Here is a 15,796-nt window from a genome sequence, read left to right on the forward strand (position 1 = left end):
TTGACCAAAATAATCGTGATTATGATTTTTGCCATAATCGCACAGCCCTACTTTTGTGTTTTTCCCCTTCGATTCGGAGAAACAAATAGTTTTTTCGGAGTTTAGGATGGCCGAAGACACTACACTACCCACAATCCTCAGCTATCGTTTGGGACTACAACATCCGCTTTGCTTGACAAACCCCGTGATTAGTCCTCAAGCTCTGTAATTGGATGTTGGAGTGGCAGTGCGCCAAGGTTACGCCGAGCATCAAACAGCTCTTTGAAATGGAATGAAACCACAGCAGACTATCCAAAACTGGACTCGAACGGCTCCAGTCCGAGTCCCCGTCCCCCCCCTTTATTGATCCCAAGTTGAAGTTGGGAAATGTTTTTGTTACTGCAGCAATTTATTGTTACTTTGTAATTCTACTCCACTACAATTCAGAAGTTAACCTGGTATTTTTACTCCGCTACATTTATTTTAGATACTTTACAGATTCTGATTAATGATGTGAAATATATACAACCCTTAAATCAGACTTTAGTTACACCTGAGTAAAATTCAGGGAAGGTGATTGTCAAGTGCCAAAATAAACTATGCAATATATTAGACGTTAAGTACTTTGTCAGACTTCATATTTATCTGTAGATACCCCCAACGCTTTTTCTTATTCAAAAGAAGACCTTAACTTAAAGTATTCTTTAATGTTTAAATAAAGCCTTATTAGTTTGTCTGTTTTGCACATCCTCCTGTTAATATCTTTGGACGTCCTCCACTAGCTGTTTTATTGTAGAGATCACTACAGTATCTTCTTGATATTTTCTATTCTATATTTCTATCATTGACCTTCTACTTTCCCCCTATTTTGTATGTAGGCTACTCTTAATATTTAAATGTTTTCATCAAATATAACATATTCAACAACAAAATTCAATAACGTGCTTTAACCACTAGGTGGTGGGGGTAAAATAATTGTCAAGTTTACAGTGTTAACACAATAAATGATACTTTCCAGTATACTTTCCAGTTTAGTTTATGACGGATTTATTTTGTTATCCACACATATATTGTTTTGATATTTGTAACACCAAACCGACAGAAAATATGGTCTTAACATGACCCAGTGGTCTAGTTAATAAAACATAGTAATATCAAACATAATATTACTATTAACTTTATTGTGAAATTAAAACAGAACGGTAAAGAAAAATACAGTCTCAGTCTCTCGATTTTAAGCTTATGCATTGTACCATGAACCTGTATAGACCTGTAACAGTCAACTGGTGAGGAGTTGGAAAGGTAGTTTCTGAAGATGTTACAAATAACACACAGCATACAATGCCATAAGAACTTTGTATTATTAGTGTAGGACACTTATGTATGTATAACATCTGAAGATGTGTAGTTTTATTCATGTTTTCACATAATTTTACAGGATATTGCTATATTATTTCACATATTGTAGTTCTACACATTAATATCTGATTTGTAAAACATCACAGACAGAAAGGTATATCTGTCATTTAACGGTAAGCTATTGAAATTCTGAATCCATAGATGTTTCTCCCATCACCCAAAACCCCTGACTATTCTCTCAACTCAGTATTTACATTCTTTAACTCAAAGAAAATCAGTAATACCTTTAAAAACTACAAGTCCCTTTCTATCAGCTGTGCACCGTTATGGTGTAAATATAACCTATCTACCAATTGGATCAAATATAAAAGTCAGCCGAATTAATGTTGATACTGCAAGGAGACGTATTGTGTGAAGAGAAATTGAAGATGTTGTTTAATTGCTGATATATTTATGATCCACGCTACGTATTCAGTTTCGGTGGCAGTTCTTCCAGTTTGTCCAAAGGTCTTCTCATCAGGGCTCTATAAATAAAGAACTACGGCAGATGTGTAATATTTAATGCAGCCGAACCGTGTATTACAATGCCGTTATGTGATGACTTTCAAAGAGAAAAGCAAGTGCACACAAAATAAAGTATTATTATTTTATTTATGTTTTCATCTTTTCGGATTTCATATCGCATAAACACCATATCCCAACATGCATTGCGACTAAAATATCCAATCACCAAGCTTGAAAGATAGCCGAGGATTATGGGTAGTTAGATGTTTTAGCCTATCAAAACCTCTGAAAAAAGAAATGTGTCTCTCAGAATCGAAAGGGAAAAACCTATGGGAAAAACACAAAAGCAGTGTACACAATTTAAACCAATTAATGTCGTGTAATTAACAAGGATAAACTGATGTGTTCTATTGGATGAGTACGGCAGACATCACTGTAAAATCACTTGACAGTGAGGGGAATACGGTTTTATTATGAAAACTTCGAGACCGGAAATACTGTTTTCACCCCGTGAGGGTTGACGCTAACTTTACATGGACGCTGTCGTCAATAGAAATGAATAGGGGGGGGAAAGACGTAGTATATACATGTTCTCCTGGCGAGACCTCAAATCATCTTCGTAATATCTATCAAACTATAGATCCTACAAATCCACTGGACGTAGATTCTCAAAGTACAATATACACTTCTCGCTAGAAAGGTAATCAAAAAGCATTTTAATGGTCAAACTATCCTACAATTTAGGATTTTCCAGAGAGGGTTATTTTTTTGAATATACGACCCACCGGAGTGTTTGCAATCAACAGGAGCACTAGAGGTCGAAAACTTTAAAACGTGATTATAGGTCGTAATAAGCTGGTGAACAATCAACCTATTTGGTCGTATGAGTTGGAGGACTTGTTGCCCAATAAATGAAATACCAGACAAATGAAGCCCTGGTCAGTAGTTTGCAAATTAGTATTAGGCTGCTTAATACAAACCAGAAAGATGACACAAAACCGTGGAATATATGGCAAAACCTCTCAAAGCAAAATACATTAAACCAGAACATGCAACCCATTCATGGCCAATATTTCTTAAATCTAAATTTGAACAATGGGCCCTTCTTCAAGAAAAGGTCTCAAAATCAGGTTATAAAGCAGGACCTAGCTGAAGACCTATATCAGTAAATAATATGTTTGAATTAGTAGTGTGCATAGTATAACCAAACAATGTAAGAATAAGACATACTATTACTACTGCCCTCTCACCCAGCTCTTCTACATGGCATGTTTTCCCCAGAGCTATCCCAACATTAATTTTGATGACGTTCAGTTTCACATAGAGCAACTTTACCATAAAACGCCTGCCACTCAGCTCAAGCTTTTTACAACAAAGGTCTGCATGTTTTCGACTGTAATCATGATATTTACAGAGTTATGTTACTCTTAAATTTGTATTATTACATTGAATAGTTATCTGCACAACACATAGCATTGTGGTGTCACTTCTGCCTCATTGAAACCATGAAAGAGCAATAGTGCCACCTAGTGACCGGTTTAAGACATTAGTGGCATCTACCAGAGTGTTAAGGTTTTTTAATTTTGGTTTTGAGAAGCGAGAAATTAAGAACAAACACTTGAGTGGCCTCCTGATATAAGCCGCATGCACACACACACATGTACCAACACAAATACAACACGTTTGATGCAGACCAAAGAGTATGGTACACAGACAAGAAAAGTGAAAGTATCAAACGACATGTGCGGTGTAAATCTACTTTCTCTATTCAGAAATGAGTCAGAAACATGTGCTTATTCACCAAACTGCCTTCAAACCACCTGCTCTAATGTAGCATACGCCTACTATTAAACACCGAGCAGCTTTTAATGGTAAACGCAGGATGCTGGTGACTCAGAGGACTCACCGGGAGAAGCAGTGGTGGCAGACATGTCTGGACAGCTTGTTGGACACACAGCAGGCCAGCGGCTCTGCAGAGTGAACCAGCTCTCCCCTCTGGATCCTGGCTGCAGCCCGCAGACCGTCCCCCTTTCCCGGGCTCACGAAACGCTCCAGCTTCGGTGCCATAGCCGAGTTTCCCTCCACGTGAAGCGAGCACTGTGTTTACATCCGTAACGGAGAGGAGCGTGATGACGTCACAAAAACGTGCGAATCTTTGCCTTCCGTCAATGCACTTTATATATATTAGTTTCAAATATTTGTATTGAGAAGAAGCATACAAGTGTGTAAGCAATAGTATAGACTTCTTTGGGGTGGAAATCATGCTTCTCTTTTTCAACATAGAAGACAAAAAGAACAGCCAACAAGAAATAATAAAGAAAAAACATAGCATGACAGGAATACCATACTTAATGACATACATAATCATACTGGGAAAGAACATACAAAATAGTATATAAGTACATAAATAAATAAACTTAAACTGTGCAAATGTGCCCAGACTACTAGAGCACATTTTGTGTCTTGATATCTTGTTGAAAAAAAAGTTTAACTCCATCTGATTCAGCCAGCTCTACAGTTTGGTTGACATGCTATGCACAAAACAACCTCTAGATGTCACTGTGGTTCAAACAGAATGCCCTTCAGCTAGCTTCCACTGAGAAAGTTGGCATGCTAAAAATCACTCCTGAAGAAATCACTCTTTTTGGTCAACTTTTGTAAGGTAACCATATCATTTTTGACATATTTTAGTGTCAGAGCACTTACTGAACAGAATTAGATAACTTGATGCACAAAAAAAATTTGTAACAAGGGTGTAATTATTTTTTAGAAAATATGCTCAACCAACCGGTCGAATTGGCCTTCATATTGTATAGCAATATGACTTTTTCAGAGTTTCAGAGATGTTTTCCAATAAAATATGGTAAATAAATGGCTATATTCATGGTAATATTACTAAATCTATACTGCCTTATGAGTCTCAGAGTGAAAGAGTGATAATAATGTATATAGCACCTTTCATGCATGCACACAGATGAGCAAGTTAGGCCAGCACAGGATATAGACATTTGCTGCTAGGCCAGTTGTTTGTTGTTAGGCCAATTCAGCATATACAGCCAAATATTTATACATCGGTGGGAGTGAGCTAAACTCTATGTATTAAAGTTAAATTAAGCATTTTTTTTCTAAGATTTTATTTGAGCTTTTACCATTTGCATTTCTACTGCTTTATAAGCCATGACTTTTATCTAAGCTAACACGTTGTATGTGACCTATCAAAATCAGTCACTTCAATGCTGAAACACTTTTCAGTTATACACAGCATTGGAAAGAGGAGATCATTCCAGTGATATATGTATATATTTTTTTGTATTTCAAAGCAAAATACGTCCCTTTAGATAATGATTGTTACCAATACAGAATTATGAGAAAAGGCTCAAGGTTTTCAGGCAATTTTTAGGTATTTATTCAACTAAATCATGAACTATAAAACAAATTCATCTTGACATGTTTGCAGAAACGCATACTCACACACTTTACTGTTTCACCTTTGTCCCTTACACAAATCAATCGCTCAGGGAGAGCAGCAGAGTAGGGATCCCTCTCCCAGGACGGACAGACTTGCGATAGATGTCGTGTGTAAATAAAATAAAGAAATCAAAGATATTATGATTACCGTTTTGACGAGTGGGTTGGAGTTCAGATTAACTTACTCTAACAGTTTTTTTAAACTGTATTTGTCTATCACAAATACTGATGCGAGACGAAACGCGGAGCGAACCCCGGAGAAAACCCTTACATACACAGCACTATAACCTATGGTCGATATTGGGAAGTTCATCCAACGATTAAAGGTTGTTCTCTACTGTTTTGAGGAGTGGGTTGAAGTTCAGATCTACTCAGTCTGACAGTTGTTTTGTTTTTTTGCAATATATAGTGATGCGGGACAAAACCCGGAGAAAACCCGGAGAAAACCCGTACGCAAGTTACAATTTACAGGTAAATAGTTGGAAGGTCATCATCCTCATCATGTGAATAGTTTTTAGGACTCGCAATGATCCTTTTCCCTCGGGGGGAGTGTCCGAATGTTTCCTCTGAAACAGTTTTGTTTTTTCTCAGGTACTTTTCGCCTAACCTCGAGTCCACCCTCTTCGGTGTTGTGTCTGTTGCCCTTTCAAGAAGCTTTTCCGTGATTCTGAGTTTTTCTTTTAGCTCCCAGATCTCGTGTGTTGACTCGTTGATGGTGTTGGTTTGTTCAACAGTTAAGTCCATCTTTCTTTGATTAAAACAGTTAACCTCTTCCTTGATGCGTTCCACTAGCTTAGCATCGGCTGTGTGAACCTTTGACAAAACTTTAACCTTACGCATCAAACCATCAACCATATGACGATACCCTGTCCTTGTGTTTTCCTCCATTGGCCCTCTGTCATCGCCATCTACGTGCTGTGCTTTGAGGCGAGCAACACCGATAATAAGCTTCTTGGGGTTAGTGATATCAGCCACTGCTTGTATATCTTCCTTACAGCGCAAGATGCAGTTCGCCATGTTTTGGGTTTTTGTGCGCTCTTTGATCAAGAGTAGCTCACAGCCCCTGAGTTGAGAGTGTAGATCTGAGACATTTCCTTTCAGGACCTTGTTTTCATTCATGTTCTGGTTCAGCCTTGCCCTGGTCTTCCTGTGTTCAGTCTCGGCGATTCTGAAGTTTTGGTCCAATATCCTAGATTTCTCCTTCTCTTTTTCTAATTTAAGATTTGTAATAATGGTTCGGTCCTTTTCCTTTGTCAAATCGTCTACCAATGATTTTTCATCCTTCTTTAAATTCAATATTTCCATATTTTTTCTTTTAATAATCATCTTGAGATTCTCGCATTGTTCATGTGACTTAGCCAAATCATTAGTTAAATCCGGCTGCGCATGTAGTGTCACTATTTCTTTCCTCAGTTTTTCAACTAGGTCCTCCTGGCGTTTCTTGGCCATAAGATTTTCCACATTTGCACCTAATTTTTTCTGAAAAATACCGATCTTGATTTCAGCGGCCTCTCTTACTTTCGCCATCTCTTTTTCCATCTGAAGGACTTTATTCGTCTCCTTTGACACTTTAGCTTCACATTCTTTCATCTTCTCTTGCAATATTTTATCTAGTTTTTCATTCTTCTCTCCGCAAATCCTGCTTATTTCCCTTGTATGCGTTGCCAGCAGATTCCTCTCATTTTCTTCAAACTTTGCTGAGCTTCTCCGCATGAGAGACTTATACTTTGCAATGAGTTCTTTTTTCTGTTCCTCAAATTGGGTGTCGTTAGTGACAATTGATTGCTGCAGCTCATTGATTTTTGCCTTTGCGTCTCTATCTCCTTTGTTGCAAGATTTTTTCTCATAAAGAAGGACCTTAATCTCCTCTCGCTTCTTTTCTAATTCATTCTTGTCTTCTTCAATAGTTGCCTTTAGAATATTGTTTTCAGACTGCAGAGAATGTAGTTCGAGGCTTTGTGAGAACAGATCTTGAGCAAACCGCTTCAGCTTATATTTCAACGCATCTTCTGCTTGGAATTTGCTATCATATTCAGTTGCCTCCATTTTAAGAAATGTGTCTAAATTAAACAATTGAGTTTCAGCAGCAAAGGGGTTAGCCTTGAAATATAAAGCTGCCTTTAGTTGTTTTGTGTGTGCAACCTCCAGTTGCTGTTGTTCCTGGAGTTGGAATTTATTCAACTTTTAGCCCAATGTTTAAATTAAATCGAAAATGTTAAAGTTTGTTTACTTTTCTTACTTGCTGTCTTTTCAAAAGCTACAGTCTCTCTGAACAAACTAAGTCTTACCAAGCCGGGAGTAGTCTACTTCGAATTCAGATGTGTGAGTCTCTTGCAGGGAAGATGACATCACTCATTACGTCATAAAACATCAAGGCTTTTCGAACGACGTCAGGGATGACGTCATCACGTTAGGTGTAAAACTACGGTGGCCGAACATTAACAACGTTCTATGAAACGCTGCATAATGTTAAAGGTTGTTAATTAATAACGCTGCAAGAAGCTCATGACATAACAAGGAAAACAAAAAAGGGGACACTAAACCGTGATGCACACGGCTGGGACCAGGAGCGCTTGTTGACGGGGATTTTTGAAGTCGGTTATCGGTCGGTGTTGCTGGAAAGTTACCAAATGTACGTGTTGTGTCCAGGGGCCTCATTTATAAAGGGATATACGCTCAAAAAATGGCGTACGCCAGTTTCAACGCAATGTTTGCGATTTATAAAATACTAACTTGACGGGAAAATGTGCGGTCCTCCACGCAAACTCTAACCCATGCGTACGCACTAAGCACACAAACGGGAGAGACGAGAAACTGCGACACCGTTGGCAGAAGGAAGAATGGAGAGAAATATGTGGAAATAAATAAAAGGTTACCTCTCATTTATCATATGAAGAATTCATTTTCAAACATTGATTAAAGCCAATCTTAAAACGATTAAACAAACGCCTGTTTGAGACTCATCAGTGCTCACAAAAACCACCTCGAATATGTTGTGTTAATGTTATGAAATGTTTTCTCATAAATGATGCGGTAAGCAGGAGGACAGAATAACGTCTAAACTGACGCCGTTTTGCATTTCTATAGGTTGTAGATACGAGCATGGTTTTATATACTATCACGTTTAATCGTGTTTTATGCCGTTTGCCAAGACTTGATAAGTCGCTCGTAAAACACAGGAGGTATGGAAACTAAGAACACCATATGTGGTAAATTGTACAGCTAATATAACACAACACATTAGTTGTATTTCCTTTAACTGGCGGATTATGGATATATAGTTGCTGATCGACAGCTGGAACACAAACCACCAAATACAACAAAAATAATTCAGATCCAGTCGTCATGACTCCACTCCGGAGGGATTCCCCGATCATTTCTTAGTTTCTCATCAAGGGGGTGTCTCCTGTCCCCGGGACAAACACACTGCCTGAGGAAGGTTAGGTTATGTGTATTTTTTTTGTCATTAACTTTTTTCGGACCACTTATTTATTTATTTTGGTGACGATCCGACCTCCATGCTGCTACTCTGGTTCAAACTGCATCCACCAAACAATATGATTTATCTCGACCTCCCCAAAATAACCAAAATCTGACAGGGTGTGAGATGTCTTTTTTAGCTGTTCGGTCGTAATTTCCTGCGATCTTCTTCATGCAGTCAGTCAAAATGAATGAATGAATGGGCGTTTCCATATAGGCAAATATGGGCGTTACGTGAAGCCTGCAAAAGCTGCGCCGCATTTCGAGTCGATTGTGATTTATAAAGGGAAACAGGCGTAGGAAGCAATAGTACCGGTACGCACTTCCCTCGCCGGTACGCAATGTTTTGTGAATCGGAAAATGTCGGAACATTTCTGTACCTATTTTTTTGCTTTGTACTACGTAAGCAACCTTCTCACGTCAATCATACGCAAGGCGTTATAAATGAGGCCCCAGGCCCGTACTTACATTGGATAATATATTGATTTCAAACCATGTCAGTTGGCATAAATGATATGATATTTGAAAGTGTTTGAAATTTGAAACTTTCTCTCTTTCTCTCTGCCTGTCCTGTATCTCCCTTACCAAAGCTGAGCTTGGACTGATAGTCTTTTCATTATATCTGTGTCAGTGAAAAATAAAACAATACAATGTTATCTCTTCAACCTTTTACTCAAATTATAATGAAAGAAAAGCATTGAAACTTTCGTTAAAAAGGTCTGACATTGGATGAATGAAATTAACTTTAGCTCTCTAGCTATTTTATTCACGCAATTTAAACCAAAGTATAGCCTATAGCTGCAATATAAGTTATTGTGCATTGTGTTATTGTTAGCCTCACCCAGGGGCGGACTGCCCCCCCCCCCCCCCCCCGGTAATTACTTGCGGTACCGAGGTGGGCCGGCGGTACCGAAGTGGGAGTCCCGGGCTGATTTGTAGTCCCAGTCTGCCCCTGGCCCCGGACCTCGGTATTTTTAGTGTCAGCAGAAAGTATTACAAATAATGATTACAAGGGATGCAAAAAAAATAATAATATATATATAAAATATATTTTAAGATCATGTTTAATCATCTGATTCGTCTGTACATTGCTGTTTTAGTCTGTGTTCTTCTAATTAGTGTCTACAGCAGGGGTGTCGAACTCAATTTCATCGCGGGCTACATTCGCATAAAGGTTTCACTCAAAGGGCCGGTTGTAACTATATAAATATATAATATATATATAAAATAATGTATTATATTACATTATTGCCTCTGAATTGGATTATTATCGGATAGGATAATAACTTAGTAATTAACTACGTCTGAAAGCAGAAGTCCAGGGCAAATAATTGCAAGTCTCTTCAGTGCGCATGTCACAAAACGAGATGCATTGTGGGACATGTAGTTTATGGGCAACCTGCTTCTGTAAAGTGGCATGTAACCGTATAATAAACGTATTATATTCTTTGCAAGCTCTTGCGGGGCCACATAAAATGAAGTCGCGGGCCGGATTTGGCCCCCGGGCCTTGAGTTTGAGACCCCTGGTCTACAGTGTGTGCCTATTGAGCTGTTTAGAGCCATGTGGGACAAAACCTGATCATGCCCCTCCCTCTCACTGTCTAAGTGAATGGTGACTGTAAAAACTACACTGCGCATGCTCAGAGTATTTTCCTATTTAATGTGTGTGGCAAAAAAATAATGACCATAGGGGCACTGTGCTGCCATCCCCACCATACGTCATCTCACATAATTCAGAGCTGATTGGCTGTAAGTACCTGTGCCGCGAAAAGTGTGGTGTGTGAAGAGGAGACGAGAGAGGTGCAGTGACGCGTCCTAAAACCAGGAAGTAAGCTGCACATGGCTTCCCTCGACAAAAAAGCAATGAGGTTTCTACATAGGATTTTAGAAAATAGCTTGAAATAAGATCTGTGGGAAACGTACCTGTTAGATAAATGCACGTTTTGTTCAGCCGGATAATATCCACATGTCCAGTGGCGTTTTTATATGTACAAAAGTGGTGGGGCACAAAAAACTTAGATGTCTATATATAAGCTTCTGCAGTGACGTGCAGTGAGGTTCATGGCTGGTGAGGCACTGGCACTGACTCTTCAGGTTTACAAATATTATATTTTGACCTAAACCAAAATATAATATTATTTTCAAAAGCTTTTTTTGTCTGATGCTTCGATTAATTTTAAACAGACAGTTCAACAAAAGGATACCCAAAAAATGTCATTTTATCATTTAAATATTGAATTGTTCTCTCTTAGTAAGATCCCATTTTCAATAAAATGGCGGTCTTACCTTGACTTGAAGATGAAGTCCATTTGCCTATCCTTCTGGACAAACATTTCTATTACTTTTTTGTAAAAGTCCTCCTTATGTTCTTGTAGTTTCAAAAGTCTATCATAAATCTAATCCATAGATTTATGATAAAAAAATTATAAAAGTAGGGTAGACATGTGGATGTTATCCGGCTAATCAAAACGTGCATTTATCTAACAGGTACGTTTCCCACAGATCTTATTTCGAGCTATTTTCTAAAATCCTCTGGAGAAATCTCATTGCTTTTTTGTGCTTACTTCCTGGTTTTAGGACGCGCCACTGCAGCTCTCTCGTCTCCTCTTCACACAGCACACTTTTCGCGGCACACGTACTTACAGCCAATCAGCTCTGAATGATTTGAGATGACGTATGGTGGGGATGGTAGCTCCATGCCCCTCTGGTCATTATTTTTTTGCCACACACATTTCATTACAAAATACTCTGAGCATGTGCAGTGAAGTTTTTACAGTCACCGTTGACTTCACAGCGAGAGGAAGGGGCATAATCAGGTTTTGTCCCACATGGCTCTAAACAGCTCAATAGGCACACACTGTGACTGTAGACACACTAATTAGAAGAACACAGACTAAAACAGCAATGTACAGACGAATCAGATGATTAAACATGATCTTAAAATATATTTTATATATTTTTTTATTTATTTTTTTGCATTTTTGTAATCATTATTTGTAATACTTTCTGCTGACACTAGGTGGGGCTGTGCCCCACCTGCCCCTAATGACCAGTCGCCACTGCACATGTCTACCCTACTTTTATAATTTTTGAATTATAAATCTATCGATTAGATTTATGATAGACTTTTGAAACTACAAAAAGATAAGGAGGACTTTTACAAAAAAGTAATGGAGATTTTTGTCCAGAAGGATAGGCAAATGGACTTCATCTTCAAGTCAAGGTAAGACCGCAATTTGATTGAAAATGGGATCTTACTAAGAGAGAACAATTAAATATTTAAATGATAAAATTACATTTTTTGGGTATCCTTTTGTCGAACTGTCTGTTTAAAATTAATCGAAGCATCAGACAAAAAAAGCTTTTGAAAACAATATTATATTTTGGTTTAGGTCAAAATATAATATTTGTAAACCTGAAGAGTCAGTGCCAGTGCCTCACCAGCCATGAACCTCACTGCACGTCACTGCAGAAGCTTATATATAGACATCTAAGTTTTTTGTGCTCCACCACTTTTGTACATATAAAAACGCCACTGAGTGCAAGACACTTTGTCCAACCGACTACACACTGTGGTGCTTTATCTAAAGCACACTTCTCTTTTATGGTGATCTGTATGTAGAGAATTCTGCATAAAAATATTGTTCAAGTCTACAAAAATATGTGCAGAAACACAAATAGTTGTTTTTCTCCAAAACAAATTGGTGCAATTTTCTTGCACAACACATTGTTACAGTTGTGTAAACACAATTGATGCCTTTGTCAAATACAGCGAAAGGAAAACTTTGAGGAAAAATAAATACAAAACATATTTTTAGGAAAAACAGAGGAGAGAAAAATACTTATGCATTTTACCACCTCACTGCATCTGACCACAGATCCTCATCCACCTGCAGAAGAAGCATCACCTGTAGCCTGACGGTCAAACTTCAACCGTTATGCTGAAAATAACTCTTCATCTGACTTCAGTTCATCCTCCCTCTCTCTCTTATCCTCCCTCTCTATTATCCTCCCTCTACCTCCTCCTCTTGCTGCTGTCCATAATCCATTGTTGTTTTTTATAAATGTCTTACATGACGCCTTTTTCTAGTGCTTACATCCTGATTTCTGAGTCAACAATAAAGCAGTTTGGTGTTTATGGTCATTTGGCATGTGTATTTGTTCATTGGTTCATGTGTGTAGCATTTTTAATGGCAGTGTTTTGAAAATGGCAAACAAGTGAAAATGTGTTGAATTGCAAATTGGGTGCAGAGCTGAAAATGTGTTTTGGAGATTTGAGCTGAGGTTTTGCTCTTTGAGTGTGGGTTTAAATAATTATGCTTTATGTGAGATTTGTGTGTGTTAGCAACTGAAAAAAACTGTAACAGGGTTCTTCGTTGTGGCGGTGGGAGCGCTGCACAACTACGTAGCCAACATTAAAGCAAACAGAAGACGACGACATTAATTGATCAACAAACAGCCGGTCAAGCCTTTCCACTCCTACATTACTCAGATTTCGTTGCTGGTACATCTTTGGTGGAGATTCAGGAATCAACCACTAGATGGCAGCAGGCCCTTACTTTTACCAGATGATGCTGTTGTTTTCCATCATTCACATTAGTTAAAATCACTTTTAAACACACTTTAAAATCCGTTACAGATTTGATCAAACTTAATCAAGAATTATTCAATATTAGACATATCAACTAACTCCTAATAGAACACCGTTATATCAGATTTTTTTTTTTTAAATGAACGTTTATTTTGTATTGGTCATTATTGTTTAATAAATGTAAAAAATATATATAAATATATTTTTGTAAATGTCTTTATTAAAAAGCATAAATGCATTATAACAGAATTTCATAAATTCATAAATTCACTTCATCTTAATAACTGCTGCTTAAGAACCGCCAGAGATTTTTTATACCTAAAACCGCCACCTGGGTCAAATTGACACGCTATTAGAATGCATTGATTTTCAAAGTAAAATGTTCTTTTATTGAACAGTGAGTTTGATCGCACAGGGATGAAACGTATACCAATATAATCTGTGGACTCTCAGGCTCGACATTATAAATGGCCCGCTGGCCCGGAAGCATTATTTAGACAACCCGCGGCCAGCATAACGTACTTTCACTCGCCAACAGCTGTTTGCTGCGGCGCGCATCGCGAGCAGGCGTCCCCTTGAGCGGGAGCTCACTCCTTCACTACAGACTGTCTCTATCTCTCTCTCAGAGAAGTAAGAGAGAGAAGAGCGAGAGAGAGAGAGAGAGGAGGAGAGAGCGAGAGAGAGAGAGAGAGAGCGAGGAGAGAGAGCTCGCTCTGCCTGCGCTTCGGCTCGCGCCTCTCTCTACTCTCTCTCTTCTCTCTCTTCTCTCTCTCTCTCTCCTCTCTATCTATAATTATCTATCAATATATCTATCCATCTATCTCTCCTCTCTCAATCTATCTCTCAATCTATAAGGAACCGCAGTAGACAAAAGGCGTTGCTATAGCAACACGTCATGTTTATATGAAAAAGGGTGGGGTCAATATCATAGATATATATAAACACTGTGTTTATATATATCTATGGTCAATATGACCCGCTGGGCGGAAATAGGTATAAATGGCCATTTTTTGGGCGATTTCTTCAATCTGACTTCATATTGACAATTTTTAACAACATAGGGTGCTACATAACACACTTTCAGGAAAAGTCACGGACTGGAAGACTTTAATATTTTATTGAAAAAAAGTTACACACAATAAAAAACAGCTCTGGGTCAAATTGACCCGATTGGCGGTTCTAGTGTTAACTCACTTGACAGTTTAAGTGTCTCATGATGGTCCAAATACTTTTTTACGTGAATAAACATTTTCTGATGTATGTTGTACACTAATATTGTTAATAAAGACTTGTTTTCACAACATATCTTTCAAAAATCAGCATCACCTTTTGGAAAATCAGCTTCACATGGTGCTCATATCCGCTCGGTAACGAATCAGCTTAAAGGTAGGGTAGGTCACTTCAGAAACACTTTGTTATATTCCATGGAATGCTCTGAACATCCCTATAGCAATGAATAAATTAAATGCAATAAATATATACAAATATTTCATCTGTGGAAGCCGTGGCGCTGTAAAAAGCAAGTCCAATTATCTGCCTCGGCCCGCGGAAGATAATTGGATGGCCTACCTACCTGCCTGTCAGCCTTCCATCTCGTGCACACATTTATCTCGTGCCCTCATTGGTCATGTGCGCGTTCGTGTGTGTTGGAGGAGGGGCTCTATAAGGAAGTCTGAAGGAAGGGGCAGATTTTTTTCGATTGTGTACTTTCAAATTCTAGTTTACTCGAGCTGGTTTGTCCATTCTTACCTACCCTACCTTTAAGAAACAATGCAGTGTAGATTTTTACCATTATTGGTGACGTTACCCAATACGGATTATCTGGCTCATATTTCAGTTTTTCGACTGAGTTACATGACACAGGGTGTATCAATGGTCAGATTTGGGATACATACAAACCATATTTCACTGGGTCATGACCTGTCTCTCTCACAGTCATATTTCAAACCCTGGCTCCAAGACTGACTAGTCAAGGGCAGCTGGCTTTATAAAGACAGGGCTAACTCATTCTGTCAAGTGAACCCAAGGACATGAGGAGTGGGTTACACAGGCACACAATACACACACACAGAAGTGACATAGTGCCCTTAAATTAGATATTCACAGATGATACTGACTGCATCCCTGTATAATGTGCGGCATGTGACTTTAAATAAATACAACATAACTTGTGACTAAAGTAAAGAAGCTTTTGTCAAGATCATCTTCACGGAAAGATTGGTAGAGAATGACTGATTGCAAACCGCCTATTAATATCTTGTAATTCACATAGGCAGAATCTTCAGTATCGGTGGTGGCAATACACATTGATTTAAACCTGTAATTAATACATTGCTCTGATAAATACTTTTTCTTTAAGAATTCAAAAGTCTCCGGCAGCTTCTATATTCAAGTAAATCTGCTCACAGGATTTCA

General features: G+C 38.3%; 1 protein-coding gene across 1 annotated transcript in view; it reads right to left on the bottom strand.

The window, feature by feature from the left end:
- Positions 1-3,965, bottom strand: part of smyd3 (SET and MYND domain containing 3) — a 72,414-nt gene extending 68,449 nt beyond the window's left edge. The window contains exon 1 of the mRNA XM_034116050.1: positions 3,749-3,965. Within this exon, the coding sequence (XP_033971941.1) occupies positions 3,749-3,909 (161 nt within the window). The 5' untranslated portion in view covers positions 3,910-3,965. The remainder of the gene's footprint in view (positions 1-3,748) is intronic.
- Positions 3,966-15,796: the final 11,831 nt, after the last annotated feature.

This window comes from Trematomus bernacchii, unplaced genomic scaffold (genome assembly GCF_902827165.1).
Source record: "Trematomus bernacchii unplaced genomic scaffold, fTreBer1.1, whole genome shotgun sequence".
NCBI lineage: Eukaryota > Metazoa > Chordata > Actinopteri > Perciformes > Nototheniidae > Trematomus > Trematomus bernacchii.